The 16,852-nt window shown below is 54.6% G+C and overlaps 2 protein-coding genes across 2 annotated transcripts; one reads left to right on the forward strand and one right to left on the reverse strand.

Moving 5' to 3' along the window:
- Positions 1–149: 149 nt before the first annotated feature.
- On the reverse strand, positions 150–10,418 carry ANAPC2 (anaphase promoting complex subunit 2). The gene is made up of 13 exons (XM_066610770.1): positions 10,203–10,418; positions 8,902–9,539; positions 7,948–8,080; positions 7,075–7,249; positions 6,142–6,261; positions 5,891–6,008; positions 5,575–5,762; positions 4,500–4,641; positions 4,101–4,176; positions 3,723–3,926; positions 3,159–3,288; positions 2,306–2,541; positions 150–1,376 (listed from the first exon to the last, which is right to left on the reverse strand). Exons 1-13 carry the CDS (start codon positions 10,266–10,268, stop codon positions 1,164–1,166), a joined length of 2,439 nt encoding a protein of 812 aa, XP_066466867.1. The 5' UTR covers positions 10,269–10,418; the 3' UTR covers positions 150–1,163.
- On the forward strand, positions 10,300–12,645 carry SSNA1 (SS nuclear autoantigen 1). The gene is made up of 3 exons (XM_066610771.1): positions 10,300–10,407; positions 11,290–11,489; positions 12,430–12,645. The coding sequence occupies exons 1-3, from the start codon at positions 10,356–10,358 to the stop codon at positions 12,514–12,516; spliced, it is 339 nt and encodes a 112-aa protein (XP_066466868.1). The 5' UTR covers positions 10,300–10,355; the 3' UTR covers positions 12,517–12,645.
- The last annotated feature ends 4,207 nt before the right edge of the window (positions 12,646–16,852 follow it).

Raw genomic sequence — 16,852 nt, forward strand, 5'->3', positions numbered from 1 at the left:
TTCTCTGCTCACATGGAATTACAGAACATGCGGCTGGACCAGTACTTCCCCTGAATGGCTGAATGGTTCCCCCCCCCATCCCCGAATTCGGAAGAAACCAATAGTAGCTGCAAGGTCATATGCTGGAGTGGGACAATCCCTCCCCAGCTTGGAGGTGCCCGAGAAAGTCGTTGCGGGACCGAGGCGAGACTCACGTGAAGACACAGCAATGGCGCTGAGGGAGAAGAGGATGCCACCCAGACAAGCCAGCAGCATAATTGGGTCAGTCACATAATTGGGTCACACCCATCAAAGCAGCTCTGGCTAAAGAAAGCTGGAGCCAGGCTGAGCTAGCCGGGACCCTGCAAGGGATTGTGGGGCCGACTGTGACATCAGAATGCCCAGGAATGCCTGCTGGCCAATGGGCCCGGGGGGGGGGGGGAGTGAGGCAGGGCATCGTCTCCACACTTGCTTCTGATGCAGAACACCTTTATTTTCACCAGCCAATCCAAACAGTGGAGAGTGGAAAAGGAACGTGGCAGGACATTGTGTAACTGCCTGGCAGCCGTGGGAATCCAAACCAATGCATCCACTCCACCCACATCCCATTCCACCCACCCACTGACAGACACTGTGCTGCATGTGACCTTTCTAAGGCCAACTCCTCCTCCACCAGCAGGCCAGCCAAACGTTAGTTCAGCAGGCCTTGCACAAGTTCTGCCCCGTTGCATCTTTGGGGCAGGGCCTCAGAACCCAGAATCCTGCCCAACTCCTGCCCAGGCACAGAAGGGTCATCCCAAATGCTGCCCAGTTGCACTGCATCAGGCGAGACAATCTTGTCTGCCCCTCCCTCCCCAGTATCGTTGAGGAGCACTGCAACAAGTCCATACGCCAAGACATCAAACATTTTATTATGAACAAGGAAGACAAGCCGAAGGAGCCCTTTGCTCAACAATCCCCAAGTCTTAAGCGCAAGGAACAAGGTCGAAGGGGCCCTGTCCTGCCCTTGCCCCTTTGAGTCTTTCTTCCCAGTCACACAAGCATAGGGAAGGGCGACACAGCAGGCCAGTGACCAGAAGAGATCACCTCCGAATACAGAAGAGGGTAAATGCGGCCCCCACAGGGCAAGAGGCCTCTCTCCACAGGGTGTGCACTAAAAAAACCAGAGTTCAGACCACCGACCGTCAGTTGCAGCTCTTGGGCAGGCGGTACACCCCGCCCGAGTAGACGAGCTGCTGGTCCCAGACCTTCTTCTGCAGGAAGCCTTGCAGCTCCTGGATGTCGATCTCTGTCACCATTGGCCCTGTCATCACAAAGATCTTAAGCATGCTGTGGATGCGCTCCAGGGACAGGCTCTCCAGGTTGGTCAGCATGGCCTGGATGTATGTCCAGAAGAGCTATGTGGGGAGAGAGGCAGTAAAACAGGTAAATGCTACGGACACGGGGAGGGTGGGCAGGTTTCCACTACACATACTTTCTACAATGAGAGGTGCTGGAGCTCCGGTCTTCTGAAACCACCAAGGGTGCGTGTGGGCTGGTGGTGCTTAACCAAGGGAGAAGGAAAAGCAACTGCCTTCACCAAGACAGACTCTCCTCTTAAGCATTCTAGGCTTGCACTTAGAGACAAATTCTGGATCTCGGTTCTTGCCAGCCTCAGCCAAGTCAGGCTGTTTCTGGGGTGGGGAGTGGTGGGTTCTTACCACCAAGATAGCCCCAAGGACCACCTGTAGCTCCTTCTAGAGAGAGAGGAACATGGGCTGCATCACCACCTACCAGATTGCTTTGGCCCTCAGCAATCCTAGAGAGGGCAGTCTGGGTCCTATATTGTGCTACTGACTAACTGCTAGGAACCCAAAAGAGACCGTCTTCCACCCACTCCTCCCAACACATCATTCATTAGGCTGTCTCTTTAGATGGTTTTTAACTGTAAGCTGCTTTGGGGGTACATCATGGCTGGAAAATTGAATATTAACTTCATTAATGAAATCACTGATCTCTAGTTTTAGGGTGAAAGACAGAACACAGCCTGCTCTTTTTCAGCAGCCCTGCCACAGAGGTTACAACTCCAGTGCTACACAAATCCCTGACCCTACAAACAGGGCCAATATAAATATATGGAACACTTTATGTGGAACAGACCATGCAAAAAACCCAGAGGAATATAGACAAATTTGCCAACACAGACACCAGTGCTTTCACAGTATGTGCACCTGGATTTCTCTGTAATTTGGGGTAGGATTTGGGGAAGAATCAGGTTCAAGAACCTGCTGGGTGCTACCAAGGGAACGTTGCCAGTGGGCTTTGTGGGCACAAGGGCAGCACACACCTGCAGCTCCTCCTCCTTCTGGTCGGCCTGGGACGCCATGGCCGAGTCGCCTTCCTCGTCGCTGTCAATCAGCACCACTTTCTCAGCCCGGTCCTTCTGCTCCTCCTCAATCACAGTGAACGTGCCAGGGGGCTCCTCCCGCAGCACCCCCTGCTGCAGCCACAGGGTCATCTTCCGCCGGAGGGAGGTCACTGGCACCTTCAGCACTTCGCTCAGCTCGTCCAGAGTCCAGGTGCCTGGAAATCCCACCCATGGGACAAAGAGGGCAGTCAAGCACCGGGAGAGAATTTGCCCAAAGGAGTCACGGTGATGGTAGAGGATGAGGGGGGAGGAGACAGACACAGCAATCACCTGCCTGCTCCACTCATCACACAGAGTGTGAGGGGCCACACAGACATTCGGTCTTATTGCAGTTCAGACCCTCAGACCATCCCCCCCCCCCACTGCTGGACGAGGAAGAGCAGGAGAAGCATCACTGGACCAGGAGAAGCACCTGATAGGGCTGAACTCTTTTTTCCTTTTCAAGCAGAATTGATGCTTGTTCCCCAAAACTATTCTTCCCTGGGACCTGCTGCCTGGCACTTTGGAGAGGGAGGTCAGCACTGTTCTGCATGCCCTTCCCCCCTTACTTAGAGGTGTTCAACGGCTGGGGAAGCCCTACGCAGTAGCTGGGTGGCCAGCACCAGCATTTCAGTGCCAGAGGGGGATTTCCCACCAAGGCTGGACTCCATTTGCAACCCATCCTCAAAGTGGCCCAGAGCCACCCACTGCATGCATCTCCTTCCCTGCGCAACCTCGCTTCTAGCCAGCAGAGGGCAGCAGTGCACGGCTGCTGGTTTGCCAGGGGACTCACTCTTGCTTTGGAAGTGCAGGATAATGGCCGCGTGCACAGGGGACACGGAGAGGGAGAGGGTGCGGTCCGCTAGCTCCACATCCAGGTTTACCAAGCCCAAGTGGTGCTTCCAATTCAGGGTCCTCATGGCCTGAGAAGAAATAAATAAATGGAGTAGTTGGCTGGCAAGGGACAGAGGCAGGGAGAATCATTGGGAAAGGAAGGGGCGCGGGAGGGCATCTCAGAGGGCCAGCTGGAGAACTAACTTATTTCTGTTTGTTTTTATCCTGTGTTGCTGCTTACAAGATACACTCAAAAGTGTTCGCAAACATTGAACGACACAGACGTAACGGCCACAACCCACAAGAAACAGAGAAATTGAGCATTAAATGCCTCTTGTGTTAAACACCTTTAAGGGCATGCCTACAAGTGGAAAAAGAAGGAGTCTTTTGGATCACCCTGCAACACTCGATAAATGTGGGGGAGCCACCACCAAAGAGGCCCTGCACTGGCACCCACCGACCATATAATCCAATCAGAGGAGGTACGTCTGATTTGGCCTACCGAAGCCAGCCCCCCTCTCACCTTCAACTTCTCATATTTCTTGGAGTAGGCTTCCATGGCCTCCTTGATGGGCTCTGGGAGCTCCAGCTTCTCTTCCTTCAGCGGCGGCCAGAACTCGCTGGACAGGATAATGGCAACGAGGCAAAAGGAGGGCCTCTCCTCTTCAGGGAGCTTCTGCTCCTCGTCGCGAATGTTGGCATTGATGCGGCGAGAGTCAGCCATGTCCTGAGGGGGGCAAGTGGACAGTTCTGAGGCATTTTGACTGCCAGACTGGGGCTGCTTCCAGCCAAAAGGCTGCTTGCATACCACTGAGCTACACCCCCTTCCCCTTCAACAAAAGGTACTAATAGAGACGTCGCATGTGCCTGTAGCAAGCACCCACCAAAGCCAGCAACTCACTTTCAACATGACCTCGCAGTAGTGCATCTGGGCTTCCCCAAAGCGCAGCTTCAGCAGTTCCACGTTCCGGATTTCCCTGAAGCAACAAGAAAGCAGAGGCCTGGTTGTGAGCCCCCCCGGGCAGTGGAGGCCAAGGACGGAACAGGGACAGTGGAAAATGCAGCAAGCAGCACAAAGAAAAGCAGCATCCGGCTTCAGAACCAGGACAGTGCCCCTATTTCGGTAGTGCAGACGATCTGCAACTCGCCGGTGACTGCTGATTGACACCTAATCCGGAACCCCACTCCATACAGCTTCTCACACACACCATTTAGTTGTCAAAGCAGGACAGGGAGGAGACGAAACAAACTGGCACAAGAGACACATGGAAGCAGCACTGGGAAAAAGGCTGGCCCTCACCTTTCTGCGCTGTAGTTGAACTGGTGCAACAGTCGGTCTGCCAGCAGGGTACGGTACTCACTGATGAAAAGGTCCTTGCTGCCGTAGATGCTGACCAGCAGACTGATGATATCCGAGGAACGGCGCTTGGAGCTCGACTTTCCTAGAGGGACAGGAAGACAGGAGAGTTTCCAGTGAGTCAAGGCAGACCGCAAAGGGACTCCAGTCCTAGGAGGACCACGTGCAGTTAAGTGTCGGCAGGGCTGTGCAGGCCAAACACACACACAGTTCCTTTTTCTGCATGTGAGAATAACTCAAATTCTTTCCCAAGACAGGCATTCCAAAATCTGATTAAGTTACAAAAACGGCATTGTGGCCCTAACGCAGTCGGCTTCTGAAGGCCACAGAGAAGGTATCAGGGTTCTGTGGAATGTGAAAGCCATGCTCCCGGACAAGGAGTGGGCCCCAAAACGTTGCCCACAAAGCTTTAAGCTCACCTGGTGCAGGAGCTGGTGTTTTAAGTATTTCAAATAAGGAAGTATGTGTTCTATTTTAAAAAGCAAGTTTCTAGCCCTTATGGCTCCAAAGATTCATTAGGTTATTCTACAAAGAAGTAAGTCATTACCATGAAGATAAGATGCTCCTTAAAATAAAATAAAAACTAAGTTTTCCAGATAGGGTGAACCTTACACCAGATTTAAAATCGCACACCCGTTGAAGATCACAACACTCACAGCCAAGGATGTAATGACTACCTTGTCCTCTGTGAGTGTGTGTCTGTGGGTCAAAACATCTTCTGAAATGCTCGTAAATGCAAAAGCACTGGTTTCTGTTACATAAATGTGCTCTCTTCAAATACATTAAATGGTCCTGACTATATCTAGTCTCTTTACTTGTATCTAATATCCTTGGAGGCATTTCGCCTGGGTTGAAATTTGCCAAGCCCAAAGCTAGCAGTTAAAACCGCAGTGTGCACAAAGTCCCAAGCCTGCCTTTGTGCTGAGGAAAAAGACAGACTGAAAGAAAGCAAAAGGGAGGATCTGCAAACAAAGAGGACACGGACAAGCACAGGTGCTGTTTTATGGAGTCTGCTCACCTGGGTCGGCATCCACCGGATCTGGAACCCAGTCCTCTGGCTCAGAAACGTCATCATCACTCTCCTGCCCGTTCTCCAGCGTGACCGGATCAGCTTTGGAGAGTTCATTTGCCAGATCCAAGTCACCAGATCCTTCGGCATCACCCGTGAGACCAGCCACAATCTGTCGCACTGTATCTTCTCGAGTTCTGTCCAAAGAAAGCAACCACTTGCAGTCCTAGGAGAAGACTTTGAATTCCCAACAATTCCTTGAATTCTCTGAGAGGACACCATGCCAGTGCCAATAGTCTAAAGTCAGTGTACAGTTCCTGCTCACCTCAAGTATTTCCTGATAGGCTCACAAGCCACATCCAGGATAACCATGGAAGGGTCCAGTTCCCGCAGAGCTTTGATGGCCGAGATGTAGAGGGTGATGATATCTGCTGTGTTCACCCCTAAAGTGAGAAAGGAGGGTGATGGAGAATCTCTAAACCCCACTTTTGCCAAGAAACGCAACTGCTGAGAAGTCCCAGATTTACAGAAAACAGAGGCAATCGGACAGAACGTATCCCAAGCCAAAATTCCCACCAGGGTGAAGAAGTCGCATTTCCAAGGCGCTTTTCAGGGAGCTCAGAAGCTGCTGTCGCTGATTAGTTCTCTCTAAACAGTACTTCAGATCATCCACTGCTGGCTTTGACTCCGGGAAATCTGAAGATCAAAACGAAGGAGGAGGCAACACACTCAGAGAAGGGCATTTGGTGCAGAAAATGCAAAATACAGGTATCAAGCACTGTGCAATTTCAGCACAAGATGGCAGAAAGATATGGCACAATACTGAGTGTTCAAGGGAAACGGTGAACTACTGTTGTTACCCGGCATTTATATAGCATGTTTCAAACTAGTAATCCCTGACAGACCCTCCTAGGTATTCTAGTTATTAACGCTAATGTTCCACTACTGCAGATGTGAGGCAGAGAGAGAGAGAGAGAATTCTCTAGGGCTAGTGCACTGTGGCGATTCAAGGACTGGGGCCTCTGACAAAAACGGGGAGACCTGAACCTTAGTTCCAGCCTCCCAGCCACAATTTGGATTCAGCCATGAAGCTCACCAGGTCTTGGGCCTGTCACTCCTTCTCAGTCCAAGCTGCAGGGTTGTCCCAAGGATAACGGATAACCCTGTGTGCCACCCCAGGGTCTCTTGGAAGCAGGTAGGAGTCAAATGTCACGAAGACAGGCCGGGTATCAGGTATGGGGCAGAAGCAAAACTGAAACTAGGGGCTCCTCCCCCCACACTTCACACTCTTTGCCTCCACGCTACACAGACTCTCAAATGAATCCCAACTGAGCACAGCGCCATTTTCAGTTTAAAGGGAGTGTGCGCTGTACAAGGAGAGCTGGAAAGGACCCCAGCTGGTTGGATGATTCCAGGGGAGGGAATCATTGGAACAATCACTCCAGTTCCATAAGAGGCTGGAAGAGGAACAGCAAAAACGTAGAGCCAGCCTAGAGTGTCCACACGCACCTCGGATGATGCTGAACAGCTCCTCGATGCGCATGCTGGCATACAGGCGGTAGAACCACCTCTGGACGTGGCAGCGCCAGCGCTTCAGGGTGCTGCTGGCTTCGGGGTCGGGCTGAGCGCCAGGCCCTTCCTGCAGAAACACTCTGCTGAGCCACCCAATCACTTTCTCGATCCACTATGCAAGGAAAAGGGCAAGAGAGGTGAACAGTTGCCGCCAGACCTTGTGGCACTCCCAGACACATGCCACATACACTGCTGCCTCTCACCCACCCTCGTACCCTGGGAGCAATGCCGGTCCTGTGCCCACTTTGCACAAAGGCCAAATCAGAACTCAGGCCCTGCAACATCTATAAGCTTCTTTTTGAACGTCCTTGAACAGGCCCAGCTGCTGTGCTAACCAAGTACATTTCAGAGGGAAGTCTGACTTTGTGCTCCCTGTTTATTCCAGTACACGACCTCACCAGAGTCAGCTGGACTGGGACTCGAATTCCACACAAGTCACTGACTTTGTAATTAAAAATTCAGGGACAGAGGAATTCCAATGACTGCAGGAGATACCTGGGCCTTGAAGGCAGCCTTTACAAACCAAGCTCAGAAATGTCTCTGACTTGCCCAACAAAGCTCACTTGGGACATGGGATGGCCACAAAAGGAAAAAAAACCCAAACTCCTTTCCAGCTTTTCCGTTCAGCTGCTTAGAGGCGCTCCGTACTTGCCATAGGCGACCATGTGAGTGGCTGAGGACAAGGCTGCATTAAGAGTGGAATCCACTACTCCAGCTTCCACAGCACACAAGGTGACCCCCAGTCTGAGCGTTTTGCCACAGGGGACAGGCCCGCAAATGCAGCCACAGCTGAGAGGCCTTGCCGCTCACCTCTTGAAACTCACTCAGGAAGGAGCGCTCATATTCCCCCCGGCACCTCCACTCCATACGCTCCTCAATCATCCGGTGCAGGATGCTGGTGACCGCGTCGGCACTGACCCTCTCCAGCAGGTTCAGTCGGTGGCTGAAGGGACAACAAAGGGCCTCAGGTCAGGAGTTGATCGCTCCCCTCCAGTGACACTACAGCCAGATCTTAGCTCAGGGGTGTCAAACTTCTTGCATACACTGAGCCACTGTGGAAGAGGCAGGCTGCTTGATAACTGGGCCCCCAGCAACTACGCAGCGTCTCCCTCTCTAGCCCCTCTTGGTCTACTCCTTCTCACACAGCGTTCCTTGAATGTATCACACATCTCTTTTGGGACTACTTTTAATTCAGCACCATCTACAGCTGTGCCCCATTACCTGTTCACTTCTGAGGAATATGAGGTGGCACTGGGCAGAAATCCCTCTGCCATAACATGCCCCTGAGGTGTCACCACGCTTATCTGTCCAAAGCGCTTCTCCTGCTCCCTCTTACAACGCCACCCTTTCCCCCTTGCTCCCTCTGACCCATGGAATTCACTCCCAGAACACTAGCGAACCTCCTTCCCTCTTGAACTTTCTTATAACCCACCTCTCCTCTGATGACATAGTCTTTAACTGGCTCTGAATGCTCGTTTATGGGGAGGGATGATAGCTTGGGGGAGAGACCCATGCTGGGCACTCAGAAGGTCCCAAATTCAATCCAGACAGGGCTGGGAAAGACCCCTCTCTGTTAGAGACCCCCTCTCTAACACTCCGGAAAGTAGCTGCCAGTCAGGGTCAGCAATGCTGTACTGGGTGAACCAAGGTCTGACTCAGCAGGGAGCAAATGTTCATGCTTGAGGGGCGCACTGCCTCTGAACCTGGAGGAAGTGCACAGCCATATGACTCTATGTCATTTGCTGGCCCACACGACGTACTTACAGGATCCTACTGAGCTGCTGGAATTGTTCCATGGCTGTGGAGCACCAACACTGGTCTTTCTTGCAGCTGCACCCCGCGCACCGCTGGCCACCCCTTTCTCCTCCTGCCTGTTCTCCCTCCTCTCCCTCACTCCCTTGCTCGTTCTCGCTCATGCTGCTCTCGCCCTCGCCTGCCCGGCTTTCGCTTCTCTTCCATTGGCGCATGTAGATCTTGAAGCTGCGGCTGTAGAACTGCTGGATCAACTCCTGGAAGGTCTTGGTGGTGGAGAAGAAGAGGATGGCCCGGAACATGGTGTAGACTTTCTCCCGCACCCCCTGGGAGCCCGTCCCGAGGAGCAGGCCAGCTTTGGTCCAGGACTCCAGCAGTTCCATGCTGTACAGGTAGTGATCCAAGCGGCGCTGCAGCAGGCTGAACGCATCCAGGAGCAGGAGGGAGCACTGCGGCTCCTCGGCCATGTTCTCGTACTGCGCGATGCAGTTCCAGAACTCAGGGGCGATGTTCGCCTGCAGGTCGGTCTGCAGGACCTCCAAGAACCACTCCTCCAGGACCGAGTGCAGGTCGTAGCGCTGCAGGACTTCCACTGCCACCTGCAAGTCGCTGTCCTTGGGCCGCACCATCGGGTCAGGCCTGCTCCCTGCCTGGAGGGGGAAAGCAGCACACACTGTTAGGGCTACCACAGCTAGTTGGCTGATGGGTGAGAAACACTTTTCAAGGCTGCTCCCCATTACTGGGGCGCCTACGAGACTCCTGCCCCCCAGTCTGTACCGGGGGACCTCCCTCACCCCCACAGCACTGCCCCCACTGCTCCTCCTCAGCGCGCCCAAGGCCCCAAGCCTCCCCCACCCCCTTACACCCCTTAAACTTCCAAGCTCCCTTGCACCCCACATCCCCCTCCTTGCTCCCTCAAACCCCAAGCCCTCCTTGCACCCCTCAGCCACCCCAGGCCCCTTGCATCCCTCATCCCCCCTCCACGCTCCCCCTGCACAGCTCAAACCCTCAATGCTCCCTTGCACCCCTCAGCCCCCCCTGCACGCCACCATGCACCCCTCAAACCCCCCACACCCCACAGGAGTCCCTTGCGCCCCACATGCCTCCCTTGCACCCCTCAACCCCCACACGCCCCCCCTCAAACCCCCCACACCCCACATGACCCCCTTGCGCCCCTCAACCCCCCACACGCCCCCCTCAAGCCCCCCACGCCCCACAGGAGTCCCTTGCACCCCACACGCCTCCCTTGCACCCCTCAACCCCCCCGCACGCCCCACATGACTCCCTTGCGCCCCACATCCCCCCCCCCGCACCAGGCCGAGGGCGACGGGCGGGACGAGGCCGGTGCTCAGCGCGTGCCAGGCGGCCGAGAGCTCCATGGCTGCGCCGGGCCGGTGGCTGCGCGCGGCGGTTATAGGCGGGGCGGGGCGGCGGCGAGGGCGAGCGAGGCCGGCGGGCGGGCGGCGATGGCCCAGCAAGGGGCGGCCCTGCAGAGCTACAACAACGAGCTGGTCAAGTGTGAGGAGCGCAGCGCGGGCTTCGGGGGGCAGGGGTAGGCCGCGTTGCTATGGCGACGGGGCCTGCGCGGGGCGGGGCGGGGCGGGGGGCGTGGAGGTCCTGGGGGGCTGAGGCCTCGTCCAGAGGGCCAGGGGCGTTAGGAAGGGGGGAGGCTGTGGGGCAGCCTGCAGAGGGTGTACTGTGGCCCTTCCTGCCCCCTGCTCCGTGGGGCTGGCTCTGGGTGCCCCGGGGAGAGGGCACCCACCCTGGCTTTGAGGGGGTCCTCCTACCCCAGGGGCTCATCCCAGACCAGCCTTGGCAGTGTTCCTGAGCATGTGCAGAGTGCTTTCCCTCGGAGAGGCGCAGCCTTTAAAAACAGAGCATGCACTAACCCCCCCACCCCAATGCATGTGGTTCCGAGATGCAGAAAGCAAAGGGGGGGGGGGTGACTTGGCAGCAGCGCCTGTGCAAAGACACAGAGCCCAACCCTTTGCATGTCTACTCAGAAGTAAATATGCTTATGAAGCCACATGGCCAGGACGTGGCATTCTTAGCCCGGGTGCCCTGGCACCAGCTCGGCAGGGAGGCTTGGCTGGGCAACCGCAGCTACAGAGGTGGGCTGGTGCGCTTGGAGCAGGTCAGGGGGTCTTAACGGTATGCACAGCATCTGGGAGGCCAAAAACCATTGCAAGTGCCATGAGACCGGGAGATGGGGTTGCCCACCCCACAACTTAGCTGCAGAGCAAAGTAGTGCCCCACGGACAAAATAGACCTGCCTACACTGCTTTGGGATGCCAGTGCTGTTACTTAGGAAGGCCCAGGCAGAGATGCTCTAGCCCAGAGCGCTTTCTGCACAGGACCTGGTGACCGGCTTAGTTGGCACCGTTCTCTTGCCCCCCTCAGGTATTGAAGACCTCTGCATCAAGAGGGAAGAGCTGAACAAGCAGATCCGGCAGGAGGAAGAGGAGAAGACCAAGCTGCAGAACGACATCCGCATCCTGACTGAGAAGCTGGCCCGTGTGAATGAGACCTTGGCCCGCAAGATGGCCTCCCGGAACGAGTTCGACAAAACCATTGCCGAGACCGAGGCTGCGTACATGAAGGTACTGTTGCATGAGCTCCCAGCGCTTGACTTGCATTCCTCATGATAGCCAGGGAAGGGCCTCAGCATCTGTGCTTGCCCCAGGCCCAGAACATTTTCATTCTAGGCACCTTTTCAGAGTCAAAGAAGCAACAAAAATCATCCAGGCCTCCTTGTGGTTAATACAGCACATAAAAGCCCATTTAACCTCAAAGCCCATCAAGGACGACAGGTGCCATTAAAGCCACTTCCTTGGATGGAAAGGGGTCAGAAAGGAGAGTCAGCCACAACGGTCCTCTTCAGATACACAGAGAGGCTCACCCAGGCCATTGGTACTTGAGCCTGCGCAGCCTCAGCGCAGCCATCAGTTCAGCTGATGGCTGTTCCATCTTTGGAGATGGAACTGGGGCAGGCAAATCACTACTGTTCCTATTGCCCACAGACCCCCCTCAAGCAATCCATCCAAACCCCCTTAAAACTTCTGGGAAAATTCCCCGTCCTCAACAGACCCCAAATCTTTCTCCTATGTAAGTTGTACCAGTCAGGTCATAGACTTTAGCTTCTCCTGTCACAGAACTTCAGAGCTTGTGCAATGGATTGGTTTTATGAAGGAATTACAACCAGTACATCTTGAATGCACCATGGGCAGTTTTTTGTACAGGAAAGAGCTGGTCAAAGGTGGTTGTAGTGTCTGAGTGGAAGCTCATGTTGCTGAAGTACAGTCTGATTACCCAGGACCTCACTAAAACATTTAAATGCATAAACAAAGTCTAAACAGCTGGAGGTTGTGTTCAAAGGAAAATAGCCCTTTTCAAAGGGGAAGGCTGAAACACCAACTCCCTCTGCTCCCTGGTGGGGCACAGGCACAAGAGACCAAAAGCAAGGATGGAGAGATGTGCCAACAAGAAGCATCCCATCTTTGGAAAGAACCCTTGCTCAGCTTTTTCCTTCTTGTTTCCTAGATCTTAGAAAGTTCCCAGACGCTGCTCACGGTCCTGAGAAAGGAAGCAGGGAATCTCTCTAAAGTCACAGAGTCAAAATCACCATGACAGAAGAGATCCAAAGGCTTTGGCTTGAATGTCCCTGAGACTGGTCTTGGAGGGACAGCTCCAGCCTTGCCTGAGGCTGTGCAGGTGCTGCGTGAGGTGGTCATGTCTAATAAAGTTTGTTTTCATAGACTTGTCTTTTACCGAAAATATTATTTTGTTAGATCAATGCTTCCCAAACATTTTAGCACTGGGACCCATGTTTTAAAACAACAATCTATTGTGACTCACTAAACAAAAAAGTGATCTTGAAAGAAATATTTTATTTATTCATAATAATCAGGTCCTGTGTTCCCAAGGCTGCTAGAGACATTACATACAGTATGTGTGTGTAGACAGTTGCTAGACCCTACTTAGAAATGGGATTCAAAGACTTGTTTCCCAAATCATTTAGTCATTCCAGGTACCCACAAGGCTGAACTGGAGAGTTTAATGGGGGGGGGGGTGAAGATTACCTAACACTACAGGTTATCTTTGCAGCTCATGATCTCCTGCAAACCAGGCAAGGTATTTTTTTTAATGTTTCAAAAACTTCTCACAACCCACCACAAACTCACTTGCAACCCACCGATGGTTCCCCAACCCACAATTTCAGAAAGACTGTGTTAGATTGTGAGTGGTTAGCAAATGGCTCCTGTCCTATCTCTTCACCTGCTGTGGCATCCTTGTGTGGGTGAAGTTTCTTAGGCTAGCCTGGGAGGTACAGACTCCCTTTTCTGTGGCAGAATCAGCTTCTTGCCTGTAGCACCAGTGCACATACCAACTTCATTCACAGCCAGCAGACGCACTTCCTGGATATGCAGAACATACTCCAGGGTAAAGAAAAAAATAACCAGCACAGAACAGAGAAGAATTCACTTGCCTAGTTTAATGAGCTTTGGAAGCATAAACAAGATACTATCCTAGGAGGAAGGGGGACAACAAGTACAGTAGTTTGGCCCCTCCAGCCAGATCCAGCAACAATGGACAGCATTCTGGTGCCTGCTTTGGGTACCCAAATGCTGGGACAGGCAACACTCTGCCCTTTGCAGCTTGAGTTAAGCAGCCAGGCCCTTCCCTCCTCCACCTCTGCAGCTGCAATCTGGAGCTCATCAGTTTTTTTTAGCATTGATAAGGCACACCACACTGCCAGAAACTCACATTACCGCAGTGGCCCTACTATTAAATGACCCTCCCCCAAAAGTCCTGTGGCACACCTGCAGACCGCATGTGGCATACTGGTTGAAAATTCCCATTCTAGGGGCTTTGCAATTTAATTCAATTTACTTTTGAGGTTTCACCCAGTGGTTTCAAAGTACACTGTAATAAAAACAGGTTTAAAGAACAAGGAAAAAACAAAAAGTGAAACTTTTAAATGGGATGAAGTTCAGCCTGGAGTCTCCTCCCCACCCCGATGTGCAGGGGGCTGAGGAAAGAAATGGCATTTCAGTGGCTAAAAACCTGCACTGTGACATCCCTGACCAGTTGGCGTCTGCCTCACAGTGTAACAATGGCCCTGGACACGGCTGCAGAGCTGCTGGAAGGCACTCAGCACAGTCCCAGGGGAGCAGCATGGAGGCAGTACTTCTGGGGCTGAGCTCTGCAGTGGGGATTCTGTGTGGCCTCCTCTTCGCTTGGTACACGCGCCCGCGCAAGGTGAGCCTGGCAGCCCCTGGCCGTGGGAAGCACCCAGGGCCCCATTCATTAACACCAATGTCCCTTCTAGCCCCAGGTGGAACGCCAAGTCCCTAGATTCCAGGAGGAAGACATAGTTTACAAGATGACCCACGGTTCTAACAACTAGGGGGGAGACTGCCTGCCTGCCTCCACTCCACCCAGTAAGTAGACTTTGTCGGCCCCCACAGGCAGCCACTATTTTCCATTTTGGACTGTCCCTACTGGTTCCCGTACTTGTCTTGCCTTCAAACAACCTCCCCCACCCCAGAACGCCCCCATTCCACTCTCCCCCACTCTCCTTTAACCCCTGCGCTCGCCAAGGCGGGCCGGCACATAGTTATCTATGTGCCAGCGCAACGGGGCCCAATATGGCATCTGGAGGCCAGCGTACATCCATGCACCAGCCCACCTCCTCCCATGGTAATGCAGAAATGGCACTTTTGTGACACTGGGAGACCAGCACAAGGGACATGAGCCAGCCTAGGGCACACTTTGGATTGCACCCCAAATGTGTCAGGCTCCTCCCTTAAGCCTGATGCTTCTCAGCTAAAGTCCTTTGGCGTAAAAACGTATTATTCTCTTAAGCCTACACGAAGAGCCTTGCCAATAGACGCTAGGGGGTCTAGCTACTCTTGTGTCCTTTTTCTCCCACAGTGACCCACCAGCCGCCTCTGGGAGACCCACAGACAGCGGCTGAAGGCAGGCCCTTCTCCCCAGAGGGATCAGCCCCTCTGAACGGAGTCTTTGCTGTGCAAATCCACTGCTGGCTCTCTGCATCTTCTCTGGAACGCTGCGGGTGTCCCACTGCTCAGGGGAAGAGCCGAGAGGACCTGGAGAAGCAGCAGAGCGAGGCCAGATGAGGGTGGGCTTGAGCCAGGCCCCTCCAGAGCCCTTGGGGGGGTCTGGAGGCTGCTTTCGAAGCAGACTGCAGAACCCCCTTGCAGCCAAGAAAGCCGGAACACACAGGTTGCCTGGGAGTCGGCCCCAATGACTGCAGTGGGGCTTACTTTTGAGGAGGGGTGCCAGGGATGGGGACGCCCCTGCCCCTCAGGCCGCCTGCCACCATGGGCCCCTCCTCAGTGCCACCAGTCCATTCTGTCTGGGGGTCAGCCGCACTGACTGCAGTGGGGCTGGCTTCCCCGTCCCTGAGTGTGGCCCCAGGGCGGGGCTCCTCCTCGGTGCCTGGTCTGGGGCTGCACCCCGTGGCCTGAGGTGAGCCCCACTGGCCCCACTGACTTCTGAGGAGAGGCACCCCGCCCCCCAGCAGCGCAGAGGCGGCATTGTGACCCCGCGGACGTCACACAGGCAGGGCCGGGCCGGCCGGGCCGGGCCGGGGGCGGCAGTCGGGCGGCGGCATGGAGGACGAGGCGGCGGCGGTGCTGCTGGCCAGCCTGCTGGGCATGACGGCCGGCCTGCTGCTCGCGCTCTGGCTGCAGCTGGCCGACTGGCCCCGCGGCCCCGTCCCCGCGCCCGCCCCCCGCAAGGCCAGGAGGAAGCAGCGCTGCTGCCCCTGCGCCGGAGCCCGCGGGGACGACGCGCCCTCCCGCCCCAGGCTCGCCCTCCCGGAAGGTACGCGCCCTCCGGTCGCCATGGAGACGCGTCCGCCTTTGTCTCTCGCCGGCCCCCGTACCCTTGTCCCTCCAAAGCATGGCCGCGCCTGCCCGCCCTGTTTGTCCCACTCCGGCCTCCGTACTCCTGTCCCTCCAAGCATGGCTGCATTTGCCCGACGTCTTTTTCCCGCGCGGGCCGCCGTAGACAGCTGTTCCTCCTGCCCAGTTGCTTGGAGAGAGGCAGGCGCCCAGCGGGGGTGGGGGGGCAGGCAGGGACGCTGCAGGGCGCCTCCACCCCACGGCTCTCCTTCCTCAGCCTGGCCCAGCTGGCACCCCACATTCTGTGGCAGGGAGTTCCACAGGCCGATGACACCATGACTGCCACTCCATGGGGAGCAGAGAGCCTGTAGGCCGTGTGCAGAGCACTTTCTGCACAGGGCCTGGCTTAGCTGGCACAATTCTCCTGCCCCCTCAGGTATTGAAGACCTCTGCCTTGAGAGGGAAGAGCTAAACAAGCAGATCCAGCAGGAGGAAGAGGAGAAGATCAAGGTGCAGAACGACATCCGCATTCTGACCAAGAAGTTGGCCCGTGTGAATGAGACCTTGGCGCACAAGCTGGCCCCCCAGAATGAGTTGGACAAAATCACCGCTGAGACTGAGGCTGCCTACTTGAAGGTACTGATTGCACAAGCTCCCAGTGCTTGACTTGCATTCCTAATGATAGCCAGGGGAGGGCCTCAATGTATGCTTGCCTTAAACCCTGAACATTTTCATTCTAGGCACCCTTTCAGAATTAAAGAAGCAACAAAAATGTGGTTAATATAGCTTGTAACATTTGTCTCAAAGCTCATTTTCATCATTAAGGTAGGTACCATTAAAGCCACTTCCTCAGATGGAAAGCAGTCAGTCACAATAAAGCCTCTTCAGATACACAGAAAAGGACACATGCTGGCCCTTGGTTGCACTGAAACTGCATAGGCTCTAGGACCATCAGTTCAGCTGATGGCTTTTCCATCTTTGGAGATGGAACTGGGACAGGCAAATCACAACTGTTCCTAGTGCCATTATATTCCCTTCCCCCTTGTCCTGGGGCAATCCATCCAAACCCTCCTTAAGCTATTTCTGCCCATCAC

Source organism: Tiliqua scincoides, chromosome 16 (genome assembly GCF_035046505.1).
Source record: "Tiliqua scincoides isolate rTilSci1 chromosome 16, rTilSci1.hap2, whole genome shotgun sequence".
Classification (NCBI taxonomy): Eukaryota; Metazoa; Chordata; class Lepidosauria; order Squamata; family Scincidae; genus Tiliqua; species Tiliqua scincoides.